This window comes from Callospermophilus lateralis, chromosome 15 (assembly GCF_048772815.1).
Source record: "Callospermophilus lateralis isolate mCalLat2 chromosome 15, mCalLat2.hap1, whole genome shotgun sequence".
Lineage (NCBI taxonomy): Eukaryota > Metazoa > Chordata > Mammalia > Rodentia > Sciuridae > Callospermophilus > Callospermophilus lateralis.
Genome location: NC_135319.1, coordinates 14,938,851 through 14,961,430, shown reverse-complemented (window position 1 = coordinate 14,961,430; position 22,580 = coordinate 14,938,851). Strand labels below are relative to the sequence as shown.

Sequence of the window (22,580 nt, the reverse complement as noted above, 5' to 3'; positions counted from 1 at the left end):
TCTATCTCTGTGTATGTGTGTACACATATGTATAAGAGTGTATATATACCCTTATACATACTTATGTTTGTACTGTAGGTCATTCTGTTTCATAGTTATTTAACATAATTGGAAGAAAATTATTTTAGGTAAATGGACTTTGCATATGAAAAGCCTAACAGTTAAAGAGGCCAAAAGCATTGAATACAAATCTTTTCAAATCTGAGTATTCTTTTTCTGATTTCCTAATTATATCAGACATATCATTGTTAAGATAAGTTTCCTCTCCTTGTACAATTGAGTGTAAAATCTCTTAAAAAGTATTCCCTTCTTAAATAGAAGAATCATTTGCCTGGATTCCTGTGAGGAACAGTTCAATCTCATTGAACTTTTTCTCAGCTAAATGGAAAAAGGAAATAGAAGGATAAAGAGAAGGAAAAAACATGAAAACACTTTATATTTCTCTCTTGTTTCTTATTTCAAGAACCCCGGGACCTGTTTCTCTTTTCACTAGGTTATGTGGGATCTGGTTCCTAGTTGTTGCTCCTCAGTTTCAGCATTTGACTTTAGAGCTTTAGTCTCTTCCTTAGATGACTGCTTTTATGACACTTCCCATTTTCCTCTGTTGTCATTTTGAGTAAAAGGTTAGCAAGGCTATGACATTAAAGAAATGCCATTTCTTTCTATGTTGGAGTTTTCTGAATGCAATTTCCTATTACGAAGATCCCATGGATGATCAATGGACACATCTGAGTATCCCATCACCATTGATAACATTTGAAAGGACAAGTATATGCTAAGTTACAAAGAAATTTAGTGATGTTTTTTAAAAATTTCTGCTTAGGTTTTATTATCAGGCAGTTTATTGCTGTCTTTAGGAAATGATTGTTTTTGTCCTTTCCAGAATATGTTAATTGTCATTTCTCTTGTTGCTTGTGCATTTTCTTCTAGCACTCTTCCCTTTCAGATTTCTTGCTATATATTTAGTGGTTTGTAGAAATAAGATGATGTAGCCTCTTAGTTTCTAAATTCAGCCAATAGCCAAATTTAAATTGGAGTTCTAAGATGTTTTCTGGTGAGTGAAAGTGGCATATCTTAGTACAAATATTATGCCTTTAATATTGTTTCCTCAGATTCCTTTTGAATAGTCATTGTTTCTGGACTTTATCCTGGTTATTTAGAATTCTCAAGTAAATGATTTTGAGTACACACACACACACACATTCACACACATCTTTACTGTGAAATAAGGTACATATCTTAGTGTTTTTATGTCAGAGCCTATTTATGAAATATCACTACCAATTAAATTTAAAATGCTTGTTAACCTTTACTTATTTTTAATCCTATAAATTTATTATCCTGAACCAGAATGTTATTAAATTCTCACTTGGTTATGATTCTGACTGTTGTTTTAGGAATGCTGTTTCTATTGAGCAGATGTTTGACATCAAATTTAATCTTTTTTCTCTCTTCTAGGTAAAAGATAGAGTATATCAAGGTAAATTTTTAGGTTTCTTAAACTTGTATTGTATTGGTGTTTGATGTGTGTTTTATGTATGTTAGAAGTAGATACAGTGACTTTTAATGTCTATTACTTTTTTACCTCCTGAAAATTTTACTATTCCTAGGTTGCTAGCATGGATAATAGAGTAGATGATGATGGTTCCAACTCTGAGATAGGAGACAAAGAGGAGGAACAAATTGTGGATAGGGAGATGATGTTTTAATTTGGGGCAGATTAACTTTGAATATTGATGTAATGCAGATGTATTACATTTGAAGAGTATTTCTATGCTAATGATTTAATCATGCATTAAGTAATTGAGTAGATAATTTAAAGAATGGTAATGTGAATCAGTATGCTTTCATTTCTGTTTTTCTTTGCAAAGAATTAAATTATTCCATTTTCTGAAAAGAAAGTGTTTTGAGAAGGGAGGAATATCAAGCTACAACACTTTAATGTATTTCCCATTTGTGAAATAAGCTTAAATTGAAATATCATTTTGGATGGGAGGGGTACCTGGGATTGAACTCTGGGGCACTCTACTTAGCCACATCCCCAACCCCCTATATTTAGAGACCAAGTCTCACTTGGTAGCTTAGTGTCTCGCTATTGCTGAGGCTGGCTTTGAACTTGGGATCCTTCTAGCTCAGCCTCCTGAGCCACTGGGATTACAGGTGTGCACCACCGCCCCCAGCAAAATATCATTGTTCTTATATTTTTCTTAAATTTTAATAATTTTATACTCTTATTGCTAATAAGCATAGATTGCTTTTTAAAAGCATAATACTTATGCTAAGAAGTATTTCCTCATAGTACCATATAACATGTCTTTGCTTTTAGTAGATTGAGTAATTGAATTTCATTTAGTGATTGTAATAATCTTGTGTATTTCCCCCTTTTAGTCACTGAACAGCAAATTTCCCAAAAGATAATCAATTTCATGAAAGAAAATGAAGAACTGATACACAAATTTTCAAAGTATGAAGAGAAGGTATAATTATTTTTTTGTTTCTTTCTCTCTTGGTTCTAGCTTGAATCATTTCTACCTGTTTTAATTTAAAAATTGTATTTTAAAATTTTTGTTTCATTATTTCCTACAAATCATCCAAATTCTAAGCAGTCATATGTATTAAGTACTGCTTTCTTCTGGAAAGGGTCACTTGTCTGGAAGTAACTTGTATAATAGCACTATAATTTGTGTATCTTAATTCTGAATGCTTTATTTACATAGATGAAGGAATCAAAGAAACAGGTCCAAGAAACCATGAAACAAAATATGATTCTTTCTGATGAAGCAACTAAATATAAGGTAAAAATCCCTTCTTTGGGGGGAATTACATTCTAAACTCAAAAGTAAATGTAATGAGTGAGTAATCTTGACACCTTTTTCCCCAGGATAAAATAAAGCTTCTTGAAAAAGCTAAAGAATTTCTGGATGAGAGAACTAAAACTCTTCATGTTATGTTAGAATCTGAAAGAGAACAGAAAGCTAAGAATCACAACTGGGTAAGAGTTTTGCTGCTAAGTGTTCCTGTAATTTGGCTTTTGAAATATTTTGTAAAATTGGTTAAGTTGAACTTAGTCTAGCTGTTAACTAAAGTAAGATTAGGAGTCAAGGAAGTTGAACCCACTTCTGTGCCCATTTTGTGGAACTTTTAAGTACTGATACAACAAATTATTTTTATGGGCCTAGGAAATATTTTTATTCTCAACCTTGGATAATTTTGATATTGCTTTGCTCTGCCCTTGGAAACATGCATATCAACTAAAAAACTATTGTCCAATTGAACAGTATTTGTTTACTTTTTACTTGAAAGAGTAATGAATTAATCAATTTTCTGTACTGAAAAAAAATTTACTTACATATTTCATTTTCAATTTCTATAAGTTTCTGTAATTACATAAAAGTTGCAAAAGATAGTAGAGACTGTGTTCTGAAATATCCTACCCTCAAGTAAGCTTGATCACCTAGCTGAGGTAGTATTTATCAGATTTCTCCACTGTAAAAATTCTTTCCAATCCTTTTCATATTATATTCTTTGGAAGTTACCATGCACAGCCCACAGTAAAAGTATGAAGTGTTACGAGCTCAGGATGCAGCTCATGGTAGAGCACTTGCCTAGCATGCATGAGGCCCAGGATTCAATCCCAGGCATTGCAAACAAAGATTGCAGAGTTATGTCCACTTCCTTAAGGAGCGAATATCTTTATAAATTTTTGGGTATTCTTCTGTATGTGAGATTAGTCTATTCTCCCTTAAATTTTAACATTTTTTACTTCAAATAAGAAAATTTTAAAAATGATCTTAGGAAATTTTTTTCTCTATCACTAGAAAAAAAATTACTAATTTGAACTGGTTTATTTGAAACAGAAATTAATTAATTTTCTATGCTTTAAAACATTTTGTTATTGCATTATGATTTTCTATACTTTGACCTTTTTTTCTGGTTATCTCATAAACAGTAAGGTTGTGGATGCCATGAAATATTTATGACTTCATTTTCCCTCATCTCTTTCAGTTCTTGATTTTTTGCTTAGTCCAAAGCTGGATCCCCTGCATTTACCTGAAATATAATGGGATGGCTTGACAAATATTTTATTGTGTTTATCTTTTTAGTATATATATGTGTGTACACACACACACACACACACACACACACACACACACACACACATATCAGTATTTCTACTGAAATCCTAATGCATATTTTGTGTTCTGTTTTCACCTGGCAGATAATGGAAAATAAGAAATCTATAGAGAAGCTTGAAGATGTCATTTCAGTGAATACTTCTGAACTTTCAGAGGTAAAGCTGCCAACTCTTGCTAACGGGATATTAATACTACATCTTAGTTTTGTTGTGGACCAAAAATTTGAAGTGTGCTAAAATGTGCAAAAAATGAGAACTATATGATGTCTGGTTTGGGAAAGTATAACTCTGTTTTTTCTTTGGAATTAATTCACTAACTGTAGTGTTTTGCATTAGCTTCAAATTGTCCTCAGTGAAGCTAAGCTTCTTGAAGAGAAGGTGAAGTTGGAATGCTGTCAGCTTCAGAAAGAAAATACCATGCTTACGAAGACGAAAGAGCAGGTAAAGAAAATTTGATGTCATACATAATGTAAACTAGAGAAGTGAATATCATTATCTTGTATCTTTCTTGGATCTGTTTCTGAGGTAAGAAATATTCATTTAGGACCTTTTCTAGATATGCAAAGTTTAAACATGCTCCCTAAATTGAGTGCATATATATGTTCTCCATTTGTTTTGGATTTTTGGATTATTGCTTTTCTTATCAAATGTCAATCAGTTATTAACTTGCATAGCCTCAAAGAAACTTTTTAAACCAGAAAATTAAGTATTTTATGATCCTCTTTTGAGTAGTTACTGATTCACCGGCCAAGGGAAGATTACATGATAAGGAGTCTAAATTTAGGAGACAGTCATATGTGTCCAGCCATTCCTGCTGGAGGTAAATTATTTGAATTGGCAGCAATTTTCTGGGGAATGCAATAAACAGGGTCAACTTCCTGAGAGCTCTGATGTTCTTACTGCAGCTGTGAGAGTTGGGGCCACTCGGCCCTCTTCCTTAACCAAGGTCTCAACCCCCTCGATTGAGGCAGGCCACCGAGGAGTATGGTTCTCTATTTCTTTGTCTAAGTCTTGTAGTCCTGATGTATCCAGTGCAGAGACCCCTCCCTAACCCACAGGAATTCATGTGTTTTGACTTTTCAGTTGCAGCAGGAAGTCAAAGACTGGTGTACATCACACATTGAACTCAGTGAACACATCAAATCATTTGAGAAGACCCAGAAAGATTTACTTGTAGATCTTAATCACAAAGATGATACTATTAATGTAAGTTTATACTCCAAATACATGTTTCATCTCATGAATTCTCCTGAAATCTTCTGAATTAAAATCGAGAGTCTTCCAAACTTTTGCTTCTTTTCTAGGCTTTGACTAATTATATCACACAGTTGAATCCGTTACAATGTGAATCTGAATCTGAGGATCAAAATAGAGAAGATGAGTCAGATGAATTAACCAACGGAGAGGTAGCAGGTAAGATCAGTCTCAGGGAGGTTGAATCCTTTTTTTGCTTTCCTGTCTTTAATTAAGTATTTATACAGATGCCACTTTTTAGCTGGCTGATTTTCTTCTTAAGCTTCAGGGTTGTAGACACATATCACTGGATCTATAGATATGTCTGTTGCATTGGCAGAGGTGGGTTGCTGGGGTATAATGTAGCAATAGGCATGTGAAGAACACTGACTTTTTCTATCCCATTGAAAACTAGTAAGTACACTGCAGCTACAATAGTCACATCCTATACAATACTTAGAGTATTGAACATTGTACAGTAAGAGATATTTATTTCTTAACTTATGCAGATGATAGTTGATTTTGATAACTCATCTTTTCTATGGCTCTGTGGTTTTAAGGTCCACATTCAGTCTTAAGAGTTCGGAGGTAGTTGGAACCATAAACTAAGGCTGTGAGAACAGAAGCTAGAGACTATCATAAAGCTAGAGAGAGGGAGTTTAACAGTGTTTACTGATGAGGAAAATATTTCCAGATGTTTTCTCCCAAGTTGGATATTGCTTACATAGCAAGTATTTCAAACCACACCTGGTAGTAGATTCAGGGAGAAAATAGAGGATTGAATCTTTCTAAATAAGACACTTACTTGCCCAGGTGAAGATAGATCTGAGAGAGAAGAAAAGCTTTTATCTTACAAGAATAGCATAGATAGAATTTTAGTTGTGCAAACTAGAAATTCACCTTTTTTTTTTGTTTTGTTTTTAAGACAGACACAGTACTTTTATTTATTTTTATGCTGAGGATCAAACTCAGTGCCTCACACATGCTAGGTGAGCACTCTACCACTGAGCCACAACCCCAGCCTGAAATTCACCTCTCTCTCTCTCTCTTTTTTTTTTTTTTTTAAATCTAAGCTTGCAATTCTCTTAAAAGTCATTAGTCTAGTCAGTTTAGTTATTTAATTGATTTTTTTTCTTCTGGTGTTTGAACACAATCATTATTTAGTTTGGGGAAGTTAGGAGAATATAGAGTTAAAAGTAAGGAAAGAAAAAGCTAACGTCTTTTGTTTTTTAGGTGATCGGAATGAGAAGATCAAAGATCAAATTAAGCAGATGATGGATGTCTCTCGGGTATAGTTCTTTGTAAGAGTCTCATAGTGCCTGTGAATTCTTCCTGTGCCTCACTTTTAAGAATACCTCTCTTTTCTGCAATTTTTAGACACAAACTACATTATCAGTAGTTGAAGAGGATCTAAAACTTTTACAACTTAAGCTAAGAGCCTCGATGTCCACAAAATATAATCTAGAAGGTGGGTTCTTCTTGAGAAGAAATTGCCATGTTGGAAAGACTTAAAATTTTATTGGAAAGATAAAGAATGGCTTCTTGCTTTCATGCTTCTTACTTTTCTTGGCACTACTCCCTCAAACAAGTTCTTAAGTCCTTGTACACATATAGAGATAAGCTGTTTTATCCTTTACAGACCAAATAAAGAAATTAGAAGGTGACTGCAATTCACTACAGTCTTCTAAAGTTGGACTGGAAGAGGAATGCAAAACTCTAAGGCAGAAAGTGGAGATTTTAAATGAACTCTACCAGAAAAATGAGATGGCACTACAAAAGTAAGATTTTCATTGTTTGTTATTGTTATCACTGTGTGAACTAATAGATAATTTTATCTTTTCTTAAGATTATTTACAATTTCTTCTAGTTGTAATAAGTAGAGATTTGTCTTTTTTCCTTTGTGTTTTGTTTCCTATAAGTTGCATTTTTCTTTCCATTGTCAGTCTTAAGGGTCCTGAGGTAGTTGGAACCGTAAACTAAGGCTGTGAGGACATCATAATCAATTGTCAAATTCATATGAAGGCAGGAAGTGGTAAAATGGTATTAACAGTCACTGATGTGGAAATACCTCTCAAAGTTCTAGACCCTTTCTATGATCCCCCTATTTATTTTAATTACCTTTCATTGTGATCAGTTATGTAATTCTAATGTTTGAACTTGTATCTCTAACTCTGGACTTTTAAAAATACTGAGTGATTTGGAATGACATGTTTTAGTAGAATAAAAACTTCAAAAAGGAATAATATTTACTTATTGATGGTACAAGTTTTGGACTTGAATATCTCAGATGTTCACACAAAATGGAACTGTGGCAAGGACCTCAGGAGTTATGATTACAGAAGTACTTGTTTGTAGTATATATTTATATATTAATCTTATTAGTGTGGAGCTAGTTATTTTTTGAAAGTTCATTTGAAGTTTTTAATCCACAAAAATACTTGAATTCTCTAAAAATAGGTTGTGTCAGATTTTATTCGTTGCACCTGATTTTACTCTTCGACATATATATATCTTGTAAAGCAAAGACAGACCTTCTTACAGACCTAACTATTTTTAGGTATTTTTACTTCTGTTGCCTAACTAATGCATTAAATATTGAAACCTTTCCATTAACTTTTCTAAAATTCTGTGATCTCCAAGTGACCTTTTTAGAATCTCAAATTTTTGTTCATGCCAGTTCTAAATTCCTGGCCTATTTCAAAGAAACATTTCTCATTTTATCACTTTTTTTAAAAAGAACACTTGTTTTCTCTGTCCCTACTAGTAATCTGAATGACCTAAATGGCAATTAATTTTCTTTGTAATGCAATTAAATTGTAGCACTATTTTTCTCAACTCCTCCAAAATTCATTCAGTCATCATCTGTGGTTTGTACTCTTTTTACTCATCCCCAGGTACTATGTTAGTTCATGCCTCTGTCATTTTTTCTGTTTCTAACCTAGATCATCTGTCTTCATTCTCCATTTTTTATATTTGTATATAACTTATTTCAAATTCTTAGTAGTTTTCTCTATAGCCGCTTGAGTGGACTTTCTAATATATAAGTCTGTCCATGTCAATATGTACCTGTGGTTTATGAAGAATTTGCTTTCTATTTGATGATCTGTTCTTTTTTTCTTCCTTGTATCTTTTTAATAGTTTAAATATTTTTAATTATTTTCCTCATCCCCTGTATAAGCTTGATGTAATCATAAATTATAAGGGAATTATAATTATATAATTATGCTTTTATTCATCTTCTCATAATTTAAAGGCCATGGTATATATTCTGGATTTAATAAAAACCTGACATAGATTAATAGGTTTATTATTTTTTTATGGGCTTTAAGTAGCTCCTGAATCAGATAACTGTTGTGGCATTATATGTTAGTACTTCATATACTGTGAACTCCACAAGACATTCATTCAATTTATACACATACTTAAAGTTTCTATAGTTCTGCATTCTACACTGTTGGTTTCTTATTTGAAATTATTTTCATTCTATTTGAACATTGTCCTTTAATGATAGATTTGATTAGTGTATCAAAGGTAGTACAAGGATAAACAGAGAATAGTATTTTATCCACTAAATATTGCTACCTTTATAATCTGTATTAGATTGACATGAACTTCATGATTAGAGTTAAAACCAGTATACATATTTAAAGGATCTTTCTTTTGGCTACTGAATTTTGACTGTTACTTAGTTTTAGCAATTTAAAAATATCCAATTAATTACCATCTGTTTTAAATTTTTTCTTTAAGGAGTCCATTATCATTGTTGTTTGGTCTTATCCCTCCCCTAGTTTCTGTAGTCCTGTCTCTGTTTTTTTAACAGTTGTATTGGGAAGTGCCTAGGTGTAGTTTTCCCCACCCCACCCACTTTTCCTCTTGCAGTTATGTTACTTAGGACCATTAAACACTTCTTGAATTTTCGAGTCTTTTTCTAAATGTTGATTTTACCTCATTCTCTCTTCTGATTATAATAATGCATATTAGAATTTGATTTCCCCTGCCTCCTACATTCTGAATTTACTTCTTCTGGATATTTTCTTCTGACCTGTCTTAAAAGCGCTAGGATTTATTTTACTTCCCAAATCTGCTGCTAAAATCATTCATTGAGTTTAGGATTTTAAAAAATTCAGGGTTTAAAATATTATTTTAGTTGTAGATGAACACAATATTTTATTTTCTATAGGATATTTTTAAGAGAGAGAGAAAGAGAATTTTAATATTTATTTTTTAGTTTTTGGCAGACACAACATCTTTGTTTGCATGGGGTGCTGAGGATTGAACCCAGGCTGCACGCATGCCAGGCGAGCACGCTACCACTTGAGCCACATCCCCAGCCCGACACAATATTTATTTATTTTATGTGGTGTTGAGGACTGATCCCAGTGCCCCACACATGTGGGGCCCATGCTTCACCACTGAGCCACAACCCCAGTCCTATTTCAGTACTACAGCTCAAACCCAGGACCTTGAGCCATGTGCTCTACTATTGAGCTACCTCCCCAGACTCCTTGCTCTTTCTCATAAGGGACTAGGGTCTTACTGCTTTCCAAGCTATCTTTAATCTCATAATTCTGCCTCTGCCTCCTGAGTATCTTTGACTGTAGGTAGGTCACCACACCCAACTATTTCTTGGTTTTATAGTTTCTAATCCTTTGACAAAATTTATAATCTTTTTTTTTCCTCTTTTGTGGTGCTGGGGTTTGAACCCAGAGCCTTGTGTATGCAAGGTAGCACTCTACCAACTAAACTATATTCCCAGCCCTGAAATTCATAATCTTGACTTTACTTTTTTGACTATATAAAGCACAGTGATTTTAAAACATGTGCGGATAACCCCATTAGCTGGTTTCCTTTTCTGTGGGATTTTTTCTCACAGAATTTTGTTTTATGGAGTGCCTGGTCAGTTTTGATTGGCCAACATTGTTGTGATAATTATAGATGAAATTTGAGGACTAAGACGAAGTTATCTGCTGGGAGCCATCAGCCAAGTAGGTATGACAAATTCCTTGCCAGCTTACTCCCATGCTGTCTAGTGGAAGGACTTCTGAAAGGTGACCTTGCTCAAGGACCAGGGCAGGATCCGTGTTTAGGGTGTTCCCCCTTTAGAATAGGGCAGTTTAGCATAATAGGAGATTAGGGTGTTCCCCCTTTAGAATAGGGCAGTTTAGCATAATAGGAGATTAGGGTGTTCCCCCTTTAGAGTTCCTCTTGAGTGCTTAGGGTCAGACAGTATATTTTGGGAGACAGAAGTCCATGTGGTGGATTTGGGAGAGAGTGGATTTGGGCAGAGAACGTGGATTCCCCCAGAGCGTGTTTGTAGACGGCCGGTGTGAGTTCGGGAATAAAGAATTGCTGTTTGAATCTACAAGCTGTGTGGAGACTCGTGATTTGTGCCCAGCCAGAGACTGCGGCAGTTATCTTCTTATAGAAAAGTGTTGAGGTTACTTGAGTAGGATTGTCACTTTAAACTTAGTCAGCAATTAAGATAATTCAAAAATGACTTGTCTTTTCAATGTTTCAGTATTGTTCCTTTTGGATTTTTTGCCTGTTCATCACTTAAGTGTGCAGTACTTTCTAATCTACACTCAAAGACTAGGGCTTTTATTAAGGGTTCCTTTATTGGTAGCCTCTTTTTTCCTCTAGCCCAGGAATCTAATGAAGGCTTCGTTCAGACTCATATCTTTGTGTTATCTTTAATAGGAGAAAAGTACCTTAAAGTGCCAGCCTTACTTGTAATTCTGAGATTCCTTTTTCTAATGGATCTTGGCCACATACATATATCTTCACTGACTTTTTAGCTTGGATCCCTTCAAACACAATTTTATATTCTTATAAAGATGTTTTGATTGTTCTTAGTGCTCTCAGACTAACTCTTTGATAATTGGAAACAAAATTCTCTCTGTCCTTCAAGATTCAGTTTTCTCCATATTCCTTCTTAAGCCAGTGGGTAAAATTATTATATTCATTTAGGCATCATTTATACCTGAAACAGTGAGCTCTTTTATTCTTTAGCATCTTACAAGGTAACTAGTATATTATAGCCACTCATAAAATACTTGCTGAAGAATTAAATGAGAAGCTATATAAGAATATATAATCCCCTTTTTCTATTTGGTATCAGTAATCGTTTTTTACTGTAGTTCTTCTGATTTATGGAAAATTAAGTTTCAAGTTAATTATCTTTTGAATTGGAACTATGGCTAAAGTAGTACAAGGATAGCAGAAAATAGTATTTTTTAAATCATTAAATGTGGCTACCTTTATGTCAGTAGATGAACATCTTGAGTTTCATGATCAGAGTTAAAACTTGTCAGTAGATAATACTCTGATAGTGGGTCAGTTTGGCTTCTTTTTCTGGTTGATAGACATTATCAAAACTCAGATTTGTCTTTTTGCTTAATTTACAATTCTTTTGAAATAGATATCTAAAGTGTGAAAAATGTTCTGTGGTTAATTGCATAGCTAAAAGACATATTCTAGAAGATTTTTTCTTTGACTGACTATATCCTTATTATGGTACCAGTCTTGGATTGAGAAAAGAGTTCCTCCATGACAAAGATATACTTAGTGTCCTACCTATGGCAGAAACGAGAAAAGAATTATCCCCTGCTTTATCCTAATATGTTTAATTATGTTAGGTTGATCAGTCCTGATCTTCCACATTGAAGTAAAGTGGGTTTTTATTATCTTACACACAGGAGACTTGCCCTTGGGGCACATGTTGTTTTCACATTTATTTTATTTACTGGTAAGTAGAGAATTAAGAGGAGAAGTTAGAAAATGTAAGTGATTTGCCAGAGTTTGATTTATGAAATTGCAGGTTTGAATTCCTATTTTATGTGCCTAAGCATTTTATAGAATTGTGGGAAGTGATATTCACAAAGAGAAACTTTTGATTTGATAACTGGCTTTATTTTAGGAAACTGAGTCAAGAAGAATGTGAGAGACTAGAAAAAGAGCAGCAGCTGTCAGCTGCAGATGAAAAGGTGGTTTCCGCTGTACAGGAAGTTAAAAATTACAAGTGAGTTCAGTTTCTAAAGGAGGGTGTCAATGTCTAATGAATTAGTGTTAGCTTTCTTTTTAATCTTTTTTTTTTTTACATTATGTAGATAGAAGAAAATAGCATGGAAGTATAAATAACGAGAGAATATGAACACATTCAATTCACACAGGAGAAAAAATAAATTTCAACTTAACAAATGAAAAATGTTAACAAAAATTTACTTGTACCCAATGGGCAAGACCATAGGGAACTTGGTCAATGCAAACAGTTCTGGGGGTTTTGTATGTTGTAGTAATTCTTTAAGAAATCAGTTTGCTGTGTGTTATATCAAGACCCACAAAAGTGTGGCATTTGATAGACCTTGGAAATCTTCTATGGATATAATTTGAAAAAAAAGAAAAAAAGTTTTAAGGAGGAAGATATTTCTAGCAGAATTACTTGAGAACACACTGATGAACAGTTAAGGAAATTATAATTTATCAATTCAGAATTTCTAGCAAATAAATGATAAAGAAGTTATTAGTATTAGGTTTTTATTTTATTTATTCATTTATTTATTTTTGGTGCTTTACTACTAAGCTACATCCTTAGACCTTTTTTTTTACTTTGAGACAGGGTCTCAGTTGCATAGGTTCCCACTTAATTGCTGAGACTGACCTCGAACTTGTGATCCTCCTGCCTCAGCTTCCCAATCATTGGGATTACTGGCATGTGGCATAGCACCTGGCCTGTAGTATTAGTTTTGATCACACTGGATTCATTTAACTATAGAAATGTTTTTTTATGTATGATAAAAGTCTTTAAAAGTATAGCTGATGGAATAAAGTGAAAATGGTCAGAATGTTTCAAATTTTATTCAATTGTTGTAATTCTTAGGCGGAGAATTGAAGAGATGGAAGAAGAATTACAGAAAACCGAGCGCTCATTTAAAAACCAGGTAGTAATTAATACTGTCCTGTAGTTGCAGAATTCTTTGATATCTAATACAGACAATTATAGGCTATTATAATGAGTCCCTAAAAACATTTTTTTTAATGTGTTGTCTTTTTCAGATTGCTATGCATGAGAAGAAAGCTCATGATAATTGGGTAAGATTTTTCCCCCTTTTCTTTATTTTTTGCATAGCCTACCGCAACTGAATTTGAATATTTTCTCTTTAATAGCTCAAAGCTCGTTCTGCAGAAAGAGCTATAGCTGAAGAGAAAAGGGAAGCTGCTAATTTGAGACAGAAGTATGTGATTTTTGGTATCTTACTGTGTGTTTTATAGTGTTTTAAGGTTATGCTAGATATTATCTATGATTGCTGTTTCATAATTCAGCCCATTCTTTCTCAATATTCAAGACTACTGGAAATGACCCAAAAGATGGCAATGCAGCAATATGAACCTGTGATTGTAAAACCAATGCCGGGGAGACCAAATTTACAAAATCCTCCTCAGAGAGGTAGGGGGCACTTTGTAAAAGGAGCTATTTTATTTCTTGGTGCAGAATGTATGTAAATTACTTTTTATTTCTGTGTGTAATGGTTATGAAATAATCTGAATGATTTGCTAAAGTGGGAGGTGTGGGGGTTGGTGTCAGGGAGAAGGCTGCCTTAAAGTAGTAACACGGCATTGTTGTCTTTAGGTCCACTGAGCCATAACGGCTCTTTTGGTCCATCCCCCGTGAGTGGTGGAGAATGTTCCCCTCCACTGACAGCAGAGCCAGCTGGGAGACCTCCTTCTGCTACTCTTAATCAAAGAGATATGCCTAGAAATGGATTTGGTGAGCATTCACATGTTGCTTTATAGTAAACTGCTTCAAGGTTTTGGTTTTTTTTCCCTTTTGAATATTCTAATGAAAACATAGAATTTGGGCCTGTACAATATATAGAAGATAATTTCTTACTTTATCTTAGTGAATGTTTTCTGTAAAATCTGTTCTAGAATAGAAAACATTTTTTTTTTCCTGGAGGTCCCTGTATTGTTTTTTTCTTTTAAATTGTACACTGTGAAGTGTAAACCTTTATCTTTAAATTAAATCTCTATGGTGTTCCTTTCCCAAATATTTTAAAAGTAGCCTTAAACTTTATGTAGCATACATATTTCCAATATGAAATACTGAGTCTTATTTCCAATTCTAAATAGGACTGTAGTCTTGGTAAGATTGGAAGTCAGGTTATACAGACTAAAGAAAAGCCAACCTACACATACCTCAAGTCTATAGCTTAAAGTTTAGGACCAGTACGTTTTAATTTGCTGTTCTATCAACCCAAGGCAGTTCTTTATTTTACTTAAGTCTCTTCATAAATTGTGATTTACGTTTTGGGCAACCCATTTTTTTTTTACATATTTTTAATTGTAGATGGTGTGGTGTTGAGAATCAAACCCAGTGCTTCACACATGCTAGGCAAACACTCTACAACTGAGCTACAACCCCAACCCCTGGGCAACCCATTTTTAATGTTGCTTTCTATTTATTGTTGAACCCCGACCTGTCCACCAGTGGTTTATTTCTTCTGAAAAAATCATACAAGGGCTCTGATCTTTCTTTCCCAAAGGTCAATGGATGAACCTTTACCTCGTACTCAATGGTCTTCTGTGGCATCTGGGAAATCTGTTGCCTCTGGTAAAGAGACCAAGTAATTTCAAAGAATCTGTAATTGTGGATGCAGGATTTTTTTTCTCTTCATGTTAGAATAAGTCTGAATCCATTCTTTGATCTCTAACAGACCCAGGATGTGGTCCAGCTCACATGAACAGCAGCTCCAGAAGTTCTTCTCCAGCTAAGGTGACGGATGAGGGCAAGGTAAGTTCTGTAGTTACTGTGAATCACGTGGTCGTGCAGGAACATGTTGCTTTCCTACAGTACTTGCTCTTTGCTTTATCCTTCTTTGTGTTCTAGTTGTACTATCCCATTTGTTTTTTAAAAAGCAAACTGTTCCCCAAGAACCTGAGACCCCCTCAGTTTCTACCATTACTTCTTTGACTGAGCATCCAGTTGGAGTAAGTACTTAGAGGTTGAGAACTGAATTGGGTTTTATTCTGTGCATTTCTGGGAAGGATATTCAGAGCATGACACTGATCTTGTTTGCTTTAAACTGCATGCAATATTGAGCTTACTTTTCTCCTTAACTTGGAAATGTGGCTTAAGTGTGTACAACTATAATGAACTACAGAATGTGAAAAGTTATCACTCTAACTTTATATGGTGTTTTGTGTTGAATGTTCTAAGGCAAAGTAAATTCATTAAAAATTATATAATTCATCATTTTTATTTTTGTTTGGAAGAATGCTATTTAAGAATTCCTCCATTTGTGCAAACCCTATTTTGAGTGATTTGAATTAGATTGGTATCAGATTTTCTGAAAATGAAATACTGTTTCAGTGCAAAAATGATAATCTGAAATGACCTCTTGAGCCAGTCCCAAGCAATGGTCTCATTTGTTCACATAAGTGCATTCTCTTGTAACTGTGTTGCTATTATATCTGGTAGGTCTTATGCAGCTCTATAATAAAATAAATTTTTAATTGTTTAGTTTCAAACCCACTACTCATAGGAAATGATAAATCAATATCTCAAATGGTGTACAGTAAATGAAATTAAATATTAAAGCCTTGTCTTCCTAATTTGTGTATATAACATTGTGTTGGAAAATACTTCTCAAGTTCCAGTGTATACATATTCCAGGAATATACATCTCTGGAGCAATCTAAGGGCAGCTTAGATAAGACCCCCAAACCCCTTTGTAGTAGAAGATTTAAAAGAGAGCAAAGACCCGTTGTTAGAGAGGAGTAGAGGTGGGAAAAGCATGGCTTGGAGGCAAACCTGGGATTGAGATCCTTTAATATGCAGTGTGGCCTTCAACAAATTATGATAATCCATTTGCTTTTGTTCCCTCTTATTTAAAACAAGACAGTCTACTTAAAGATCTCAGAGGTTGAATAATATATGAAAGACTTACTGAAGATACTCTGAATAGTAGCTATTATTACATCGGTAGAGAATGGATTTTTCATTTTATTCTCTTCATTCTTAATATGGAAGTAATGAGCTATTGTGATGAAAGGGAAGTGATGGGGGGGGACTCCCTTTGAAATAGGTTGTAGTGAATACAGCATGACATACTGGTCAGAAATCACCTCTGTTAATAACCTCTGCCAGTCCTTTTGCCTTTCCCTTTCCTGTGCAGATATAATCAGTAACAAACTGCTCCCTCTTGTGGAATCCTTCTAACTTCTGTAAGCTGTCAGTGGGAATACACAGGAGGGGTGGGTAGAGTTTTTGTTGCACTGATGGTGTTCTCTGGACAGGTGCCTGTTTTGGGTTTTAGCTTTTATCGGTGTTGGTACTTTGTCTTAATACATAGGAATTTTAAAACTTTTAACTGCTTTCAAATCTTAAATTGCAGGTTAATATGGTAATGAAAGGGCCCCCTCCTTTCTCAGGGGTACCCTTCATGGGCCCCCCTATGGAACCCCCAATGGGACGGCCTCCACCACCTCCCTTTTGGTATGGACCGCCATTTCAGCTCGGTGGGCCTTTTGGGCCTCGGCCAATTCCTCCACCATTTGGTATGATTATCTGAACAGTAGTGATTGACTTATAAATCACATTCACTTTCATTTCTATTGCTTGCTAAAACAGTTGGTTGCTATCTCAGGACTTAACAATGAAAGGATACAGCTGAGTACATTTTAACTTTTCCTCCAGTTTTCTGGGATATATGGGACACTACATAATCTTATACTGAGATAGGCAATAGCTATCTCATAGACAAGGATAAGGGGCTATATAGAGAAAAGCCAGAAATATTACTTCTGCAGATGTTTGTTGAAAATATGTTGATATGCACTGCAATAGATGGAAAGGTGGATGAGACACATGCCATAACTTAACATTTTGTCACAGATATGAAAATCCTATAACATAAAGTTTTTAATCACCCATAATGGAAGCATAAGCAGTAGGTTATAGAATATAGAAAAGGAAAAGTCAAACCCTCCTTACCTTGAGAAAAGTCAGAGGGAAGTGTTAAAGAGGAGGATTTAACAGTGACCTAATAAATGTTGCTGATTTAATTAGGTGGCTGTGAAAGGCCTTTTCCAGGGGGGCATGCACCTTGATTCTGATGGCATGTGTAATGTCCATGCTGAAATACTTCATGAATTTTTAATGGATACAGTAATAAATAGTGGGATTTCCTTTTATCAAAATTTCTTTGATGTAGTAAAGTTCTTATTTCATAATCTATCATCTTGTCATGGTAATATAGTACTTCCAAATATAAATGGAGTTCTTGTGAGATAGAAATAATTCTGCAATTATATAGTAGGGAAAGAAAAAAGATAAGCCTGGAGCTAGGTAGAGCCATGTTTAAATCCTTAATATGTTGCTTCATGGCTGGTTGGCCAGGCTATAACCTAAACTTGTTCCATTTCAGTTTGCCTCATCTGGCAAGTCAGGATGTTCACCAGTTGATGTTCTAGGCTTGGGAGAAATTAAAGACTATATTAACATACTTGAAATCACCCAAGTTTAGAAATTTCTGGGTATTTACATAACTTCCTTTTTATTTTCCAGGTCCTGGTATGCGCCCACCAATAGGCTTCAGAGAATACGCACCAGGTGTTCCACCTGGACAATGGGATTTGCCTTTTGACCCTCGTGATTTTTTTCCAGGACCTGCACCATTTAGACCTTTAGGCTCATTTGGCCCAAGAGAGTACTTCATTCCTGGTGCCCCATTACCACCTCCAACTCATGGTCCCCAAGACTATGGGCCACCACCTGCTGCAAAAGACTTAATGTCTTCAGGCTTTAAAGATGAACCTCCACCTACACCCAATTCTCAGAGTAGTGAGGGCTGTTCACAGGCCTTAAAACAGGGCCCATAAAATTAACCTCTGACCCTTAGTCAGAAAGTGGACTATGAACTATTCATTGTGTTGAAGGATTATTGGCTTCAAAATATAAAAGTTTATTTTAAATGGTTTATGTTTTTAGAATGAAGCTGCCTTGGCGCAGTATACATTTGGAGCCAAAATATTTTCCCCCTAAATATCCCCCACTTAAACTAGAGTATCCTTTCAACTTTAAAATGTGCAATAAGGAATACCTTTGTTTTAGTTAATGTAGCATATACAATTGCTAAATGATTTAGAATGTCATAATTATGGACATTTCCTGTGGAAATGCTTTAAGAACATGTATTTCCATTATCCTATTTTTAGTGTATTCCAGTTGATAACAGAGAAATGGTGTTTTATAAGCTTGATTTTTCTCTTTAAATATCTGGTCGCAGAGACTGTTATGCTAAAAATGTTTACTCAAAGATCATAAACTTCATTTTCCTTCTTGCTGAAGTTCTTTGTTGTAATAGTTCATAAAAAATTGTTTATTAATATTTCCCAAGTGTCTGTTGATTCATTGGATCTTCATGTGACTTTGTGCCATTGGGGAAGCATGTAAACTCACTCTCAGAACTGAAGATGGTGACTTGGCAGCATATTTCCTGTTGCTCACTGTTAAGGAGGCTGGACCTTGGTCAACTGTGGACTTATACAGAGGAATTTCTTTTACTTGTGAGAAGTCTTGTGGCTCTATTTTTGTAGCACATTCATGTACTTTTTTCTAACCACTGTCCATGTGAGAATGGTTTTCTGAGAATGAGTTTACATTAGTAGCAAGAGTTGTTTGACCTGAAGTTCTACTGTTTTTGCCATTATTGCATTATAACAGTAAAATATAGGGTGGTATGTTGTGTCTATAAAAAATAAGGAACTTTCTTTTAAAAAAATGTACACACACACTCTTCTCTTTCCCATACCTTGCCACTGATTTTCAAGGAATATGATAAAAAAATTAGAAAAGTATAATCCTCTGAGAAAGAATGAATGAAACTCAAAGGCTTATAATGTCTTTAATCAGCAACTATGGGCTGAATTAAATTCTTTTTTTTTACAGATACTCAAATATATTTTATTTAAAAATCAATTAAAGCAAGTCCTGAATCTGTAACTACTGTCTTTAAAACAATGTTTCTAAGAACTAGCTCTCCAGAGCTGTAATTTTAATTACAGCAATTTTAACAGTACATTTTAAGAGGTTTAAGATTTAAATAAAATTATAAAAGCCTGGTACTTTTGTTTACTGCTAGACCATATTCTTCCATTCTTTAAAGTTCTAGAAAGTAATAGGATTGTTGAAACCTAGAACATATCATTGTTCTTTTTATGTCCCCTAAGTATTCTCAAAATAGGGGCAAAAGCTTCAGTGTGAAACAAAATCTCTGTGAAACAAAATCTCTAAACTACTGAAGATGACTCAGAATCAAAAAGAATTTGAGTCCATTAGGAAGAATTCAATCTACATAGCCTCCATTTAATATCAGAAGCAGCAGCTATGTGTAAGAGGAAAACCATTTAATAGCTTATGCCATTTTTAACCATGTAAAATAAAATTTAAGTCACAAACACCAATTTTGAATGTATCTTTCAACCTCTACAGTACACAAGGCAATGCTGAAGTTACTATAACTTCTAATTTTAAAATAGCATTTAAATAAAGGTGATGTCAGCTAGAAGATAGATTTTCAAGGAAAGGCAGATTTATTTTTTTATTCAAAGCAACAGTAGTTTTCCCTCTAAAGCCTTTTTTGTATTTATTCTATTAGTAAGCTATAACGCGTTCTACATAGTTTATCTGAGCAGTTGTGAACCCACCCATAGTTGCCTCTTCTTACATCCATCTGATTGTACCACTTCTGTAGCAAAGCCCAAGGTAGCTGCCCATATACCGGTTGTGAGAGAATACTGTCCCTTGATTCAATTATACTTTTGTATCTCAAAAGTTTTAGAAGTCCTCTCCAGCAAATTGTGTTTGAGTTTAGTTACTAAAATCATTTCATTTGTGAAGCAGTAGTGTTTCAACCTGAAAGTATTACTGCTATAGTTGTAATTATTGTCCAGTGACTCATCCCCTCCCACACTAGAAAGTAAATTTAAACAACTAATTTGTGAGATACAGATTGTTTTGTGTTAATTGCTTCAAGATAAAACCACCTTTTTTGGTGGGGGAGGTTTGGTCATTCAGGTCTGAATTAAAGCTAAGCTAATGACAATGTTCAATTTAAGTTTGTTTAATGCTGATGAAAGACATTCATACAAAGCAACCTCTTTTTTTCCATATAACCCCATTCTTTGGTGGCAGCTGGGGTTGTGGCTCAGTGGTAGAGTACTTGCCTAGCACAGGCAAGGCCCTGGGTTTAATCCTCAGCATCACATAAATAAATAGAGGTTAAAAAAAAGCATTCTTATGTGAAGGATGCTAAATGTTTCTTCATATAAATGATCACTTTGAGGGGCTGGGGTTGCGTCTGAGGCACTGGGTTTGATCCTCAGCACCACATATAAATATAAAGGTACTGTGTCCATCTACAACCAAAAAAAAGGTTTGTTTTTTTTTTTAATTATCACTTTGATATACATGTTTTATAGTCTATGAAAAAAACAGAAAGAACGATGTATCAGTTTTGCTACATTTTAATAGTAGATTTTAAGGGAGCAACTTCAACATCAGTAATATCAAACAAAAAGGTACTGAGTACTCCACAGAGTACAGAGTGCTGCCAAGCACCTTGGAAAGTTTACATGACATGGAGAAGATGAGGCCCTTCTCTTGAGAAGTTTACAGTCTGGAAATTTTGACTACTCAAGAGTTTCAGTTGAGTGAACATTTTATTAAGGCAAATTCTTCATTTCCTAGAACTACTGTAGACTGAACTATTTTTGCACTTGTGAAATTAACCCAATCCAGATGAAAGAAAAGACTAAATTTGGTTGAGAATTCTTTCAGGCTCATATAGTTTTATTAACATTCATCTAATAAACAATATTGACCTAACAGACAACTGAAAAATTAAAGACTAGATCTCTTGAAGTGCAAGGGCTAAAATAACTGTTATTTGTTTTAAAAAGCAAACAGATGGTATGATTAGGGTTTACACTAGTTTAAAAATAGACCAAGTATTGCATTCCCTTCATGCATTGTTCATTTAAAATAGTGAATATTAAAATACATGGGTTCTACAAGTAACCCACAAAAAGCTCCTCACAAATCTTTATGTTCTGTGTATCAAATATCCACCTTGTGTACTATGAAAGTTTTATTTATATCTCATCATTAAGTTAAAAGTAATGTAAATGGTGAAATTATAATAGGCTAATGACCTGCATATTTTCATATGAATGTCAATATATCTAAATAGGAAATAAATGGCAGTTGTATCTACCTATATTAAAAAAAATAGAATATCTTTCCAGATTTTGCATACTCATCACTTTATAAAGACAAGGTATTCAGGTTTTAAGGTTTCACAATCAGTTGTCAGAAAAACAGCAGTTGTTCCTGCAGTATCTCATTAACATCTGACTCAATTATTTTTAGATTACATGATTTAAACCCACCCAAAAATTTGTAATTATTCTGAGAGAGATGGTTTTAATGTTAACCCTAGAATCATTAATGTTAACCCTAGAAACAATAGCAATGTGATGTAGAACAACTAATCAACATGATTAAAAATATGCTTACTTTCAGAAAAACAATCTGGTCATCTGGAAAAAAATCACAGCTACAATCTGGGGGGCACTCCCATATAAGATATTGATCTGGTCAAGGCACACTATTTCTAAGTAGAACTATCAGATGAGGGTGAATTTAGGTCAGCTCAAAGGAACAGCCTATAAGACAGACCATAACTGATCCAATTTCCTTTCAAAGCAATCTGGTACTATCCTACCCAATTCAATTCAAAAGTTTGAAGTTGATTCAAATCAAAAGACCATATTGGAGCAAAAGTGAGCAAATGTGTAAACTCTAGCACATTCTTATTGCTGTATTTTAAAGTTTGAAGATGAGCATACCTACCACAGCAGTATTGTTCCAGGAAGCAGGGTAGGAACAGTGGTAAATTAGGAAAAAGACTATTAATTGCACAATTAATAGAAAAGTAAAAACATGTTTCAAAATCTACAATAAACCTTGTATCCAAAGGAGTCATAACAATGAGGTGCTGGACTTTAGTTCTGTGGTACAGCTTTGCAATGGACTCACTGGCCTATAGGTACGGCTCACTTCCTGCCTCCTGAAGGATGAATATGCTACCCAGAGCTATGATGGTTTCTACTGAGTGGTAAAATTCACAGAAATTTCACATTACTCATGTCAGAA

At 34.4% G+C, this 22,580-nt stretch overlaps 1 protein-coding gene across 1 annotated transcript in view; it reads left to right on the top strand.

Moving 5' to 3' along the window:
* The window catches only part of LOC143381503 (transport and Golgi organization protein 1 homolog), a 40,276-nt gene extending 21,851 nt beyond the window's left edge, over positions 1 to 18,425 (top strand). The window contains exons 8-28 of the mRNA XM_077105507.1: positions 1,459 to 1,480; positions 2,389 to 2,477; positions 2,718 to 2,795; positions 2,882 to 2,992; positions 4,220 to 4,291; positions 4,472 to 4,576; positions 5,219 to 5,341; positions 5,440 to 5,548; positions 6,602 to 6,657; positions 6,746 to 6,836; positions 7,008 to 7,146; positions 12,285 to 12,386; positions 13,245 to 13,305; positions 13,421 to 13,456; positions 13,532 to 13,599; positions 13,711 to 13,811; positions 13,995 to 14,136; positions 14,908 to 14,975; positions 15,079 to 15,155; positions 16,759 to 16,921; positions 17,931 to 18,425. Coding sequence (XP_076961622.1) covers positions 1,459 to 1,480; positions 2,389 to 2,477; positions 2,718 to 2,795; positions 2,882 to 2,992; positions 4,220 to 4,291; positions 4,472 to 4,576; positions 5,219 to 5,341; positions 5,440 to 5,548; positions 6,602 to 6,657; positions 6,746 to 6,836; positions 7,008 to 7,146; positions 12,285 to 12,386; positions 13,245 to 13,305; positions 13,421 to 13,456; positions 13,532 to 13,599; positions 13,711 to 13,811; positions 13,995 to 14,136; positions 14,908 to 14,975; positions 15,079 to 15,155; positions 16,759 to 16,921; positions 17,931 to 18,244 — 2,127 coding nt within the window. The 3' untranslated portion in view covers positions 18,245 to 18,425. The remainder of the gene's footprint in view (positions 1 to 1,458; positions 1,481 to 2,388; positions 2,478 to 2,717; positions 2,796 to 2,881; positions 2,993 to 4,219; positions 4,292 to 4,471; positions 4,577 to 5,218; positions 5,342 to 5,439; positions 5,549 to 6,601; positions 6,658 to 6,745; positions 6,837 to 7,007; positions 7,147 to 12,284; positions 12,387 to 13,244; positions 13,306 to 13,420; positions 13,457 to 13,531; positions 13,600 to 13,710; positions 13,812 to 13,994; positions 14,137 to 14,907; positions 14,976 to 15,078; positions 15,156 to 16,758; positions 16,922 to 17,930) is intronic.
* The last annotated feature ends 4,155 nt before the right edge of the window (positions 18,426 to 22,580 follow it).